Source organism: Leptonotus elevatus, chromosome 6 (genome assembly GCF_054856555.1).
Source record: "Leptonotus elevatus isolate MCC_2025b chromosome 6, RoL_Lele_1.0, whole genome shotgun sequence".
Classification (NCBI taxonomy): Eukaryota; Metazoa; Chordata; class Actinopteri; order Syngnathiformes; family Syngnathidae; genus Leptonotus; species Leptonotus elevatus.
The window spans coordinates 17,353,840-17,366,774 of NC_141244.1; the positions used below are offsets into that span (position 1 = coordinate 17,353,840).

The 12,935-nt window shown below is 41.9% G+C and overlaps 2 protein-coding genes across 7 annotated transcripts in view; one reads left to right on the forward strand and one right to left on the reverse strand.

The window, feature by feature from the left end:
• The window catches only part of adam22 (ADAM metallopeptidase domain 22), a 50,906-nt gene that overhangs the window by 22,439 nt on the left and 15,532 nt on the right, over window positions 1-12,935 (forward strand). For all 3 annotated transcript variants that reach the window (XM_086077549.1, XM_086077547.1, XM_086077548.1), the window contains exons 6-10: window positions 1,824-1,887; window positions 11,214-11,274; window positions 11,349-11,425; window positions 11,722-11,796; window positions 12,336-12,407. In XM_086077549.1, coding sequence (XP_085933675.1) covers window positions 1,824-1,887; window positions 11,214-11,274; window positions 11,349-11,425; window positions 11,722-11,796; window positions 12,336-12,407 — 349 coding nt within the window. The remainder of the gene's footprint in view (window positions 1-1,823; window positions 1,888-11,213; window positions 11,275-11,348; window positions 11,426-11,721; window positions 11,797-12,335; window positions 12,408-12,935) is intronic.
• Window positions 5,378-10,384, reverse strand: cldn12 (claudin 12). 4 transcript variants are annotated; one of them, XM_086077555.1, is made up of 4 exons: window positions 10,191-10,384; window positions 8,823-9,083; window positions 7,537-8,222; window positions 5,378-7,500 (listed from the first exon to the last, which is right to left on the reverse strand). In XM_086077555.1, exons 2-4 carry the CDS (start codon window positions 9,039-9,041, stop codon window positions 7,287-7,289), a joined length of 1,119 nt encoding a protein of 372 aa, XP_085933681.1. In that variant the 5' UTR covers window positions 9,042-9,083; window positions 10,191-10,384; the 3' UTR covers window positions 5,378-7,286. The 4 variants fall into 4 exon arrangements, with proteins under 4 accessions (XP_085933681.1, XP_085933679.1, XP_085933680.1 ...); XM_086077553.1 differs by adding an exon at window positions 10,016-10,102 and having other exon boundaries at window positions 5,378-8,222; XM_086077554.1 differs by having other exon boundaries at window positions 5,378-8,222; window positions 8,823-9,051.

A 12,935-nucleotide genomic window follows, 5' to 3' on the forward strand; every position in this document is an offset into this window, starting at 1 on the left:
ACACTGAATATAGTGGTTTATGGTAATATAGTGAATTTCCAATAAAAGTCGTATAATAAAAGCTTTTAAGTATTAGAGAAATGGACACTTTTGGCTCCTTTTAGGCTGAGTGAATTTTCACATGGATCACTAACTAAATACTCGGTGGTTTTTTAGTTCTTCTTTCTACGACTTGGGGGATTAAAAGGCCGGAGAGAAAAAAAAGGAGGCAAATTGTGCGCACGAGTTCCTGACTTCGCAGCTTGACACCAGCAATCTCCTAAAAGCTTCAGATAAAGTTAATTAAGGGACGCGGCGCGGTCACTTCAGGTGCTCGTGGGCTCGCGTACCGTAGATGGCGAAGACCTTCACACAGCTGCTCCATGAGAAATTGATCTGTGACTTATTAAAAGGAGTGCTCCTGCCAGTGACGCGCGCGTACACGTACGTTCAATGCCATAATGTGCGGCAATCATTTGAGGACGGTCAAGCGTTTGACTTCAATGACATTCTGAGTCAGTGAAAGTGTGATCTTGAAGTGATGCCACTTTGATGTGCTGCAACTTTTTTTTTTTTTTTTATTATAATCAAAATACACTAAAGTAATGTCCAAGATATCTCATGTATATAAAATTTCATTAAAACGATGACCTTTCTTGATTCGCTGATGTGGGAAACTGCTGCAGTATGGTGACAACTCCTGCCAAGGAGGATTTAGGACTTAGCACTCAGTATCCGAATTTTTATTTTTATTTTTTGCCTTGTGTTTCGTGGCTGGTATCGGCAGCTTCCAGAAGTACCAGATACCTTAAAATAAGGTTGATATTGGCCCGATGCCGATATCATGTATCAGTACTCGGCCATCAATAATGTCATGTATTCTTGGGCCAGAGATGAACTCATTCACTGCCATAAATTCATTATAAAAATCGATTATTAAAAATTAGGGGCGACAGGCGATTAACATTTTTTATTGTAATTAATCGCACAATTTCACTAGTTAACTCACGATTAATCACACATTTTATATCTGTTCTAAATGTACGATAAAAAAATTCAAGGTTTTCATACTCTTAATAACAAAAGTGGGGGAAAAAATGTTAAACTAATAGAAATAGGTTCAATGAATTTTTGACGTCTACAGCCGTCAATGGCAGTGAATGAGTTAATCTGCTATCTGATTTAATTGGCCGGTATGAGCTTCTTCATGTTTTTGATTGAAATATCTTTTGTTTTAAGCAAATAATGCTGCAAATTCTACAAATTACTATTTTACTATGGATGGGTGAGTCCCGATACCCGGTATCAGCCCGATACCCGGTATCGGCCCGATACCCGGCCTTATTTTAAAGTATCTGTACTCACGACAGCACCTGGCGTTTTTACGATCACGGACTACAAATTAGAAACTAGAAAAATAGAAAATTCCCATTAATTTAATCGAATTTTAAGGAAAATTCTATGTTAGGATATATAGGTCTTTCTTTCAAATTATATGCCATTGTTTTTTTGTTGGGAAATGTTATGTATCAACAGTACTTGTGGTATCAATGACTCATGGTATCGGTCTGAAAAAAAGTGGTATCGATCCCTTCACATCCTACAAGTCTTGAAACACTGCTGTGCATAATTTGGAACGGTGCGTTTTTACAAAAACTTTTTTTTATTTCTTGAAAATATATCGTCATCATTACAAGGTTTGTTTAAAAAATATTTAAATTATTCTCTAACAGTTGACAACTTGAAAACTCTGCTGAGTGTCATTAGCATCATCATTTGGAACGCGATGAATACAAAAAGCTGTTTGTGTCATGTGGCGTTTTCTCCCCTTTCCTCTCTTTCAGTGGCATGTTTTTCGATGGCAATCACACGTATCTGATCGAACCCGGAGGAGAGGGCGGTAACCATGTAAGTGTTATGTCATCTTTTCCACGCATGCAATGATGAATAATATGCCCTGGGATGGGGGATCGAATGGGATTTACGGGATTGAAACAGAGGTCGGCTGTTGTCAAGGCGGTGAGGGTCATGAGACAAAACGTGAGGCATTGCCAATCTTCCGGCAAACTTTGAACAAAAGCAATGCGCTCGGTTACAAAGAAGCCTTCCGCTAATTAGATAATAACGATTAAAGGCATTATGGTCGAAAGGAGAGGACGGATCCAAGATTGCCCCGAGACGCTCTGAGACTCAGATTTTGTGTGTGTGTGTGTCTTCGTGTCCGCTCTAATTAAAATGTCCTGGAGATGTGTGAGTGTGTTTCTACTGTTAATAAGCAAAAAAAAAAGGAGACGAGATAAAAGAAGTAAAAGGGTTTTGGCTCGTGCTGACGTCCACACTTAGCCCGTATGACGGATGCTACAAAACGCTCAAGGTCAAAAGATAAAGCTCACAAATGAAACACAGTGGAAGGACAAGCGGAGATGAACGTGACTATAAAAAAAAGTAAAATACATGTAAAGATTAGATTGCACATCGTAGAGTTTAATGCAGAAAGAGAGAAACATCCTCCTCTCCGATATTTGCTGGAGAGATTTTATTATTCAAGAGATCAGAAAGTGAGTTTACATTTTTCTTGAACCTTGAATTTGATGACATTGCGACGCGCCATGCAAAATGTGATCTACTTATTTCCGCAAAGAGTTGGCAGGCCTTTTATTTGCTCAACTACTAGTGTGGTTTTGTGCTCAAGGGTCACATTGGGTTTTTCAAATGCACGGATGGGCCAGGTAATTTCTGCATGACGTAAAAAAAAAAAAGGTTTAACATTTTCAAATGTGTATGTAAAATACAGTCAGAAATGAATGAAATTATATTTATGGCATTGACTATCACCTCTTACTGGCTCCCTTGCATTTATTGATGATGTGACTGCTGACAAAAGCATTACAATGAATTCTAAAGTGTTTCGGGCTATATTATGATTTTTTTTATTTTTTTTTAGATGGTGCTCTTGTTTTAAATATAAAGGCTAGTGTAATGGAAATTGATTACATTTCTACTGCATCTTTAAATCAAGGGTGCCATCTAGAGGAGTCAAAAATATCACAAGTGGTTCATGAAGCTTCATTCGTCCATCACTTATGTACTACTACAGTATACGATTACATTTGTCATTTTAGCAACGCTATAATGAAATATAACAGTGAGCGTGCATACCTCCACCAAAGTCAAATGGTTAACACAAGGGGGAAAAAATGCTTAAGTATTACATAAGTGATTGGTTGTCCATCTGTTTGTTAGTTAACAGATTTCTTCCTGTTTCATGGAGGATGACGAACAGATGGGAGGTACCATTCCGACTTTTTTTTTTTGGGGGGGGGGGGGGTGGACTGACACCACAGTGACTCAAATAGTCAATTAGTCAATTAGAGTAGCAGTTCCTCTGAGGTCTGATTTGTTTTTAGAAATACGCGGATGCCCTCTCGGGCCCCGTTTTAGTTTCCACACGCCCGCTTTAAAAGCTCCTGAGCTTCGTTCTGTTCATGTCGTCGGAGTGAAACATCACTTTCCGTCACTATCATCGGCAAATGTGGAAGCTGTGAGAGGATGATGCGCCACCAACTTGACGCTTGTGATGTGCTTTAAAGCAGGAAGCGGCGTGTGGCAGCCAGATGGTTATGCCCCCCCCCTCCCCTCTGCCGTCGTGTCACTTTATATATATTGAATTTTCCATCGTCGTACGTCAACATGCTTGCGCACCATTAAAGCGCATTAGCCAGCAGTTCAGATGCAGGTGCACGTTGCCAGGTGTTCCCACGGGCGGCCACATGTTGTGAGGGAAGATGCTGCTGGCATGCGCAAGCACAAAATACCATATGTTCTTATTTATTTATTTATTTTTGACAATTCTGCATGCTCAACTGCACCTCGGAGAACATTTGAGCAAAGACCCCCTTGCAGCTGGACAGCCGAAATGATGAGAATGGTACATAGGCTTTGACTTCCGTTTTTGTTCAAGTTTCTCAAAAAAATTTTAAAGTTGCTTTTTGAAGGCCAATTTGCTGAAAAGGAGCAAGAAAGAGGCTTTTATAGCAGTGCCTTTTCTGCTCATTGACTACAGTATTTGATTTGTAGGATCATGGTGACTTTGAACGTCCCTGATATTTTATATTAGATTTCCCATACCATATGAAAAAGGAGTGGCCTGGCTTTTTTTTTGAAGACACCAGCTGTCATTAACCCCCCCCCCCCCCCCCCAATTGTTATGCAAGCCCTGTGTGGTGGGAACACACTCAACAGACAGACGGTGAATGGCTTCAAGTGGTTTATTGCAACTCCCAGTTGAAGTTTACTCTCAAACTAATCATAAAACAAAAGCAAATGACATGTGTAACAACCACATAGCATTGACGTACAACAGTCCGTTTAGCGGCTAGCCTAATGCTAACCACGCAAAACGCATTAGTTGCGTTTCCATTCGGGGTGGGGGTGTTGTGATGGAGACAGGTTGCGATTAGAAAGGACTTCAAGTGCCAAGTGGATTTTTTTTTTCAAGCTGATTGGATGAAAAGATTGAGGGGAGGTCTCCTGTGTTCCACTCGCGCATGTTACACCTCGTTGCAATTATATTCATGAGCCAGCCAGCCAGCCAGCAGTCTGTATCTTCAGCGAGATGCCGTCTCCCGTGGCAACCCAGGCTCCGCCCCCCGTTTCTTTCCAGCCCAACAACATATGAAAAGCCATCTGTGTTTTGAGCCTTAATCCCCCATCCATTGCGCACACCCCGCAGAGTCTGAAGGCTGCGTGTGTGCTTTTCTCGTTGGACGAGACAAAGAAGAAGACGGTGGTCAGTCCACTGTAATGCGCGTGCTGCACTTCTTTGACAAACCCCTTATTAATCATCGGCCAATGACGTCGGCAAATATTTTAAAAAGGAAGTGTTATCAAAGAGGCGCACTGCAGCGCTTTATGCTGCCGGCTGCTTCATTTCACATGCTCACTTCACTTCAAAGATGAGACTTAAAACACCAGGGGAGCTAAAAAGCTGCATTTTAAGTAAGAGCTTAATCGCCTGATGTTCACCTCCCTCGAGACTGTGTACGGAGATTGATTCCTATCAGATCATAGAGCAGGCCAAACATCAGGGACTTCATTATTGTCAGCTCGCGAGGGCAAAACAATGTTTGATTGACAGTCATGTACACCCACCGGACAATTCATTAGGGATGCCCGAGCAGTCGAATGAAATCCATTCAAGATGAGGCGTTTGTTTAATTTTGATACGGTGAGTCATGATTGTAATTTGTAGTCTAGTGTATTGTACTGTATTTCTATTTTGTCCCCACAATGTATCAAAATTAGAAACAGCGCTCAGTATTAGTGCAGTTCTAAACATTATAATGACCATTTTCAGCTCTTTACAAATTGAGAATGTTTGGAATAAAGATACATCAAATCACAAGGACAATTTGTGTTTAATAGGAAAAAAAGTGAGTGTAGAAAAACATTGACTTCAGTGTATAACCATATAAAAAGGCATGTCAATACAAATGCTATATTGTGCTCATATAGTCACTATAAAAGGAAATACAAAAACAAAATCGGTTTAGGAATGTTTAAAACTTCGTAAAGCTACTGCTGCCACATTTTAAGTCAAACATCTACTTCTATACAGTATCATTCTGTATAGTTAAGATGTTCAGATCAGCATTCATATCGTAACGTCACAGAAAGGCATCGTAAACTGGCACAGTATGCACGCAACATCGGTACTCACAATTAGTGCATTGCTCTTCAACGTGGCGTGAACAGCCATTCATGTTACACAAAGACAAAATTAGTCTTAAGAATTTTAGTAGTGATGACCAAGCAACTTCTCTATCCTGAAGTCGGTGTGTGAATCTTCAACATTCAACGTAACAGCAGAACAGTTGGCATCCAGTGTAAAAGGCTTCCAAAGGGAAATAAATATCTGTTCCATGGCATCGTGACCAATTGTGGACCCTTCAAGGTCAAAGACAAGTGTAAAAAAATTAAATTAAAATAAAGTAAAACTAATCAGCCACTGCCGCCAACTCAAGTCTCAAAAAATCCGCAAGAAGTCTTACAATAGTGGTATGATTTCATAAATTGTTTGATTTTGGGGGGCATACAGTGGTGCCTTCATTTATGAGTTTAATCTGTTCTGTCACCATGCTCGTAATTCAAAACACTCATCTTAAATCATCTTTTCCCATTAAAGTACAGGGAAATGCCATTAATCCGTTCCAGCGCTTAGAATCCTTCTGTATGAGCCTTGGCCACCAGGGGGCAGTATATTACAGTCATACAGCCAAAAACAAAAGGCTTTCACAACTGAGTGACAAAGAAAGCTGCACGGTTATTGGACATTAGTTGACTGTGACTATTCGCCGTCCACGTGTTGTTGCACTGTTTGTGTTCAAAACACTTGCTTAAAGCGTTTACACAAACACGGATGATGCTGTCCGTTAGCCCGTCTATGGCAGCTGGCATCGAGTGTGTATGCAGCATTAAGCTAGTGGACTAGGAAGTGTAAATCCCTTTGTTTCATCTTTAGTTTGGCAATAAACAGCTTTTTTTTGCTCAAAAGCCAAAGCAAAAAGTTGCAATAACTTAGCTAAAAAATCAATGAAAAACGCTCATAAGTCAAGGTACCACTGTATTCTCCAAATCGTACCACTTTTAGCGTGTCTGGCTGTGGAGGTTCCACTGTACTGGGAAAGCAATAAAGAGTTGGCAAGTGGTATTCAGTGTAGTATTAGTTTTTGTAGGCACATGTTGAAGTGATAAGGCCATATATTTGTTTACATGATTGTTTTCTGATTTTGTTCATGCCACACTTGTATGGTAGAATTTGTGACATCATAATTCGTGCTTAAAAGACTGCAAGTCAAAGTAGTTAGTAAGTTAACTCTAATCGAAGCAGATAAACCATCTTTCATATTAACTCATGGTTCGTTTGCCTTTCTTTTTTTTCTTTTTTTTTTGCATGTCTATGATGAATATGATATTGTTAATTGTAATACAGATTTTTTTTTTGCTTCTGTTGAAAAGGGACCTTGAAAAAAGAAAATCACATATTAAATCGCAATTACAATGTTGAGAGGAAAAAATGCAATTAGATCATTTTTCAAAATTCTCCAGCTCTAGTTCTAAGACACACATCTGTGTGCCCTGCGACTCTTTGTTAATTTTCCCCTTCATATCATAAAAAGTCCAGAACTCTCCACCAGCGCTCACTTCCATAAACAGCAATTTAATCAACCTCTTAGAGATTAATAACATTAGTTTGAGGGGAACCTCCCAAAAAGTACTAATATTGCTTTGTTCTGCTAGGACGTTTCTTACTGTGTCACCACGGGAATGTCAATCTCAATGCCAGACATCCGTGAGCGGCTGGAGTAGCGGCGGCCGGCATAGCTGGCTGCGTAGCTCTGAGAGGGCGCGTAGCTTTGTGAGGGCGCGTAGGTCTGAGAGGGCGCGTAGGTTTGAGAGGGTGCGTAGGTTTGAGAGGCCGCGTAGGTTTGAGAGGCCGCGTAGGTTTGAGAGGGCGCGTAGGTTTGAGAGGGCGCGTAGCTCTGAGATGGCGCGTAGCTCTGAGATGGCGCGTAGCTCTGAGAAGGTGCGTAACTGTAAGCCTGGGTCCCTCCCACTTCTGAGCCGTAACCATCAGGAGCAGAAATCTGAGACATGTACACTTGCGGTGGCGCAGGGGCAGCCACGCTCTGAATGTAGCCCTGCGCGGGCACGTATTGCTGCGTGTCGATCACCGTGGGAGGGAAGGCCTGAGCCGCATAAACCGGCGACGGCGGGAATCCGTTGGCCGTGAGCGGCTGGGTGGACGCAGAGGTGGACACGGAGGAAAGGGGCAACCAAAAGGGCGAGGGCAACTTCTTACACATGCAGTACCACATGAACATGAGCAGGGCGGCCAGCATCAGCCCCCCGGAACAGCCGATGGCCACGTACGGAGCAAAGCCGTCCGAGAAAAGCTTGCCGTATTTCTTGTTCAGCTCTTTGGTGCCGAACAGGAACCACACGGAGGGCGCCAAGGCGACGGCGCCGCCCAGGAAGAGGAGCGCGGCCGCCACCAGGTGACAGCCGGCGCTGTTCACCAAGAATCGGATGCTCTTGATGTCCGGTTCGGGCTTGTCGGAGCAGCAGCAGGTTTTGCACATGCCGGCCATGCACAGCAGCAAGGCCACAGAGCCAAAGGTCAGACCTGCCGGCACGCAGAACTGCAGCAGCCTCAGATCCAGCTGGTCCACTTTGGAGTACCACTGTAAACATGAGAGCATTGATGCCAAATTAGCACTTTGGTTGCTGGATTTACTATTATGAATGTAGCTATCAATTATTATTATTATTTTTTTGTATTTTCCCCATTGTCCCATCAATTTATTGAGTAATCGGAAATAGATCTATTTTATATTATTAGGCACAATGTGGAAGCAGCCAGCGGGTATTGTTTTTGTCCACTTCGGGTTGCCATCCTCATTCTAATTTAGTATATGGCTTTTAAAGGCAAGGCTTGGTGAGTGACGTGGGTGTCAGTGAATGAGAGTGTAGCATTGGCCGGCTAACTCTACATGTTAAGTGACTTGGCATCAGTTACCGCGTCGACAGTTCTTGTATAAATGTGCTTCTGAATTATTATTTCATTTACTTACCGTTTGTTCAATAAAGCGATTCAAAGGGCATCAGTGGCTGTGTCTACTGTTGACAATATGTTGTAACTAGCGATGGTAAGGGTGCGTTTCGATACTAATTGCCACATTTAGCAACACATACTCACGTAGGGCAACACTGTAATGGTACAAGTTCTGCAGTCATTTTAACACTATGTAAAATTGGCTACAACCAGAATCCGACATGCGTACCTCCGCGTCATAGAAGTAACATCCTGAATAGCCGTCCTGTTTGACGCACTTGGTCCACAGCCCGTCATTGACGCTGATGTTCTTGGCGTTGCGATTGAAGGTGACCAGTCGGGTTATGCGCCACTGAGGGACTAACGCCGCCACGGTCAAGCCGGCCACTGACACAAAGGCGACGATGAAGGCAAAGGCGTTGGTGGCGTGGATGTCCCGGCACGACATTGTGGTTGTTCTTGAGGTGTTCCCGCCAAGGGAAAAAAAAGTCTGTTGAAGAAATATCATTGTGCTTTTTGTAAACCGCTCTATTTCAGCCACATTGTTAGTGGAAGCAGTGTGTGTCAGTGGGACACGCTTTGAAAAACTCCAGAGAAATAAACTTGAATTAATTTATAAAAATCAACTGATTGCCTTGCCCTAGATCACCTGATGGGAAACAATAACTCTCTAAATGAAGTAAGGCGCAGGCTGACCTGACTTTGTGCCCCCCTCTTGTATTCCGATTCACTGCAGTTTAGTTGACCTAATAGCAAGCGCCCCCGAGACAATGCTCTCATTTCATTAGCAAACAGTAACAAGGACTCTGTGGTGGAGGCTGCTGGGAAAGTGCACCAGGACCAACTGAACAAAACACAATTGAATATGCCTATGGCTGTAATTTTTAATTTACAGCAAATAGCAGATGCGGAATGTGTCAACTTGTTTTTCATCTTCTTGATAAAGTGTGGCCCCCGTCCTGTAATATTTGTTACATAAAATGTAGATTAAATGCAAATAATGAAATAGAAATATTACTTAACTTTTACATTTAACATTTTCAAAATATTTTATTAAACAACTGGTTAATTATATGTAAATATATTAGAAGAAATTAGAATGAATTATTAGATGAAGAAACTATTTTTACAAACAGTAAGGTTTTTTTTGTAACTAATCTAGTGTGAATGCTTGAAGGTTAAAAAAAAAATCTAAGGTGTACCCACCCCCATTTTTTTTTCATCTAAAAGCCTGTGCCAACTCAAGACAACTTCGTAAATGTAATTAAGAACCTGTCATATAAATAACCATTTAAATGACACTTACTTAGCCGCCTGGCAAGCTGGTGGCTACGTTGAGTTTAGTAGGCACGTAACATTCACTTCGCGTGGCAAAGTTATATTTAGCTCATATATTATTATTAATAAAACATCAATGATCACATTTTAAAGACTTGATTTCCTTATCTGGAAGTTGACGCTCGCGTCCGTCCGTCCGTCCGTTTGCTAACAAGTTAGCACCGCAGCAACCTGTTGAGTCCCCAACTCTTTAAAATCTCCGAGGCTGGACGCGTTCGCGATCGACAGCGAGGCTTGTCAGAACAACTCTTGCTCGTACCTTGTTCTCCGGGAGCCAGGTGGTGTTTACGTCGAAGGTTGCGGCGTGTTACATCGGCTCATTTTTAACAGCAAAGCAGATCAGAGAGTGCGCTTGAAGTGGAGTAGCTAGCATTAGCATACTAGCATCAGAGGCGTAAACAGGACGTTGGGTACGAGGGAGGACTTTCCCCATTTGAAGAGTCTTGCAGGCGCTTGACAACGACGCCTGACAACGACGGTTGACAAGTGGTCCGCGACGTAATACGTCATCACGCTGTAACGGGGAGCGGGGGGTAATTTGTGTTTCTGTGTTCAAAGGAAGTGGAGAGTAAAGGGATATGACTTGCTTTATGTTTTTAATATTACATAGCTTGTTTCACATCCATGTTCAAATTCCATGTATAAAGTCCAGGCCTTTATTTGATGCCAACTCAAATGGAAGTCAATAAAAACAGACTAGTTATTCGTGGCTATTAGGCACAGACATGGGATAAACAAAGTTCTATCTTCCAGCTAATTGGCTCAATTTGAAGTTGTTAAATTGATTCAAGGCCAGGAGAGTCCTGTAAAAACAGTATTTAAAAAAAGCTAGTAAATGTTCACCTTGCCCCTAAGGCAGTTTATGGTTGTCATTAAACGTGCTATTTCCAGGCGGTTCCTTATCGTGCCTGTAATAACTATTATTTTCCTTTCGTTTGGCAAAAGTTAACGAATTTCGCTGAGTAGATTTAAATGTAAAAAATGAAAAGCAAGGTGTACTAGTGGTTAGCACGTCTGCCTCACAGTTCTGAGGTTTGAGGTTTGAATTTTAGCTCTGGCCTTTCTGCAGATACTCGAGCTCCCTCTCCCTCTTACCTTCCGAAAACATTCCTTATGTTGGCTAAAGACTCCCAATCGCCCTTAGGAGTGAATGTGAGTGTGACTGGCTGGCGACCAGTCCAGGGTGACCTCACCTTTAGCCCAAAGTTCGCTTGGATAGGCCTTATGGATGGATTATAAATGACAGTAGTATCAATAACTGTTCTGATTTTCTATCCTTCAGAGTGATGTCCACTTGATATACAAATCTGGAGGACCAGATGGACTTCATGACCTCCTCGGTGGTAAGATTGAGCGCCGACAGTAAATTAATAATTGATTTTAAATGTAGCCACCGGAAACAATCACCTCTTTTAAGGTAACCTTCCCGAGCCACCCTTTCCCAGTCCCCCATTTCCTGACTCAAGACGTGTCCACAAGAGAAAGAAGAGACAGGTATAAATAAACTAATTTAGCTAATTAGTCAGTGTCTCACTTATGTGTTGTTTTTGTTCACAAAACAAAAAAAAAGAGAACAGTTTCCTCCCACTCAGCAGCCTTTCACATTCCTCCTCTTCCCCTCCATGAAATATTTACATTGTGCGTCATCGTCATCATCATTTCTCGGATGTCCTTAGAGATGCTCTCATTTGTTTTTTGGGGGTGGGGGGAGGAGAACAAACTTTATGTAGCCCCAAAAAGTTTTATCAGTAGTGATTTGTTCATTTCATCAACGTGTGAATTCTTTTCAGGCTCCACATGTGTCGCGAAGTGTGGAAGATGAGGTCAAATACATTGAGCTGATGGTCATCAATGACCATTTAATGGTAAGTGATATGTATATGCTTGCTTGGTTTTTGATCCCCCCCCCCCCCACACACACACACACTTTTCAGTGAAACCATACACAGTGGAAATTCTACAAAAGGCTTACTTCAAAGTTGTTATAATTTCAATAAAAAGGATTCCCATAGGAAATCATGGAAAGTGGATTAATTTTTTTTGAGGCCATCAAAAAACATTATTAATCAACACACAATGTTATAATTAACATTCTAAACAGTCATACAAGTAATGTTAAGTGTGTTAAAAAAAATAAAATAATGTTGAAGATGCATGATAGAAGTCATAAGAGGTTGCAGGAAGGTGTCTGCACACCAATACTGCCACCTAGTGGCATTTATTTGACATTTAAGGCAGATTTTTCCAGATGATTTAAGGTGGAACTCCAAGTTGTACTTATTGAGACGATTGACTTCGCAAAGCCAACGAATGACGTAAATAGATTTAGATTTAAAAAAATGTATATTTAATTCGCACTGGATGATGTTTTCCACTCATGTTTCTTCTCGTTCTCCCTTCTCAGTACAAGAAGCATCGCCTCTCCGTTGGCCACACCAATAACTATGCTAAGTCAGTGGTCAATATGGCTGACATGGTAAGAATCGTATTGATCCTCCTCTCGGAAAGCTCGCCACAAGCACTTCCTGCTGAGCATGCATCACACTGATTTCTCATTTAAACAACCTCACTCTCTCCATTGTAAACAGCCATTAACCAGCCACTCACGAGCGAGTACTCCGCTCGAGGAGGCCGCCGTAGCCTGAATGTCACTTTCGGGTCATTCATTTGCGTGCTCCGCTATGGAAACGCGAGCGGCCGCTGGGTCACGGCTGTAAGCCGATCGCCTCGTCAAGCTCAGGCGGGGAAAAGGTCGAGCTTTTTTGCCTCGTCCTTGAAAAAGATCATATGAAGCGGATCGCCTTTGGAAAGTTCACATCGATTTCCATGTGAGAGTAGAATTTCTTTCCATAGCTACAATCACAGCTTTTCCTTCAAGTGACAACTCATAAAACTGCAGCAGCGAACTTCGAGACGGCGGGCCATGTAAAGCCCACGCAAGCGTTTGATCTGGCCTGCAATGCAGTTGTTACAAACAAAGGAAACCTCAGCTGAGCTGTTAGAA

Bases quoted from the DNA above. Each gene is read 5' to 3' on its own strand.
- cldn12 (XM_086077554.1), bottom strand. From the start codon at position 9,041: ATGTCGTGCCGGGACATCCACGCCACCAACGCCTTTGCCTTCATCGTC. The intron at 8,223-8,822 runs GTACGCATGTCG...TCATGTTTACAG, and splicing joins GTTACTTCTATGACGCGGAG to TGGTACTCCAAAGTGGACCA.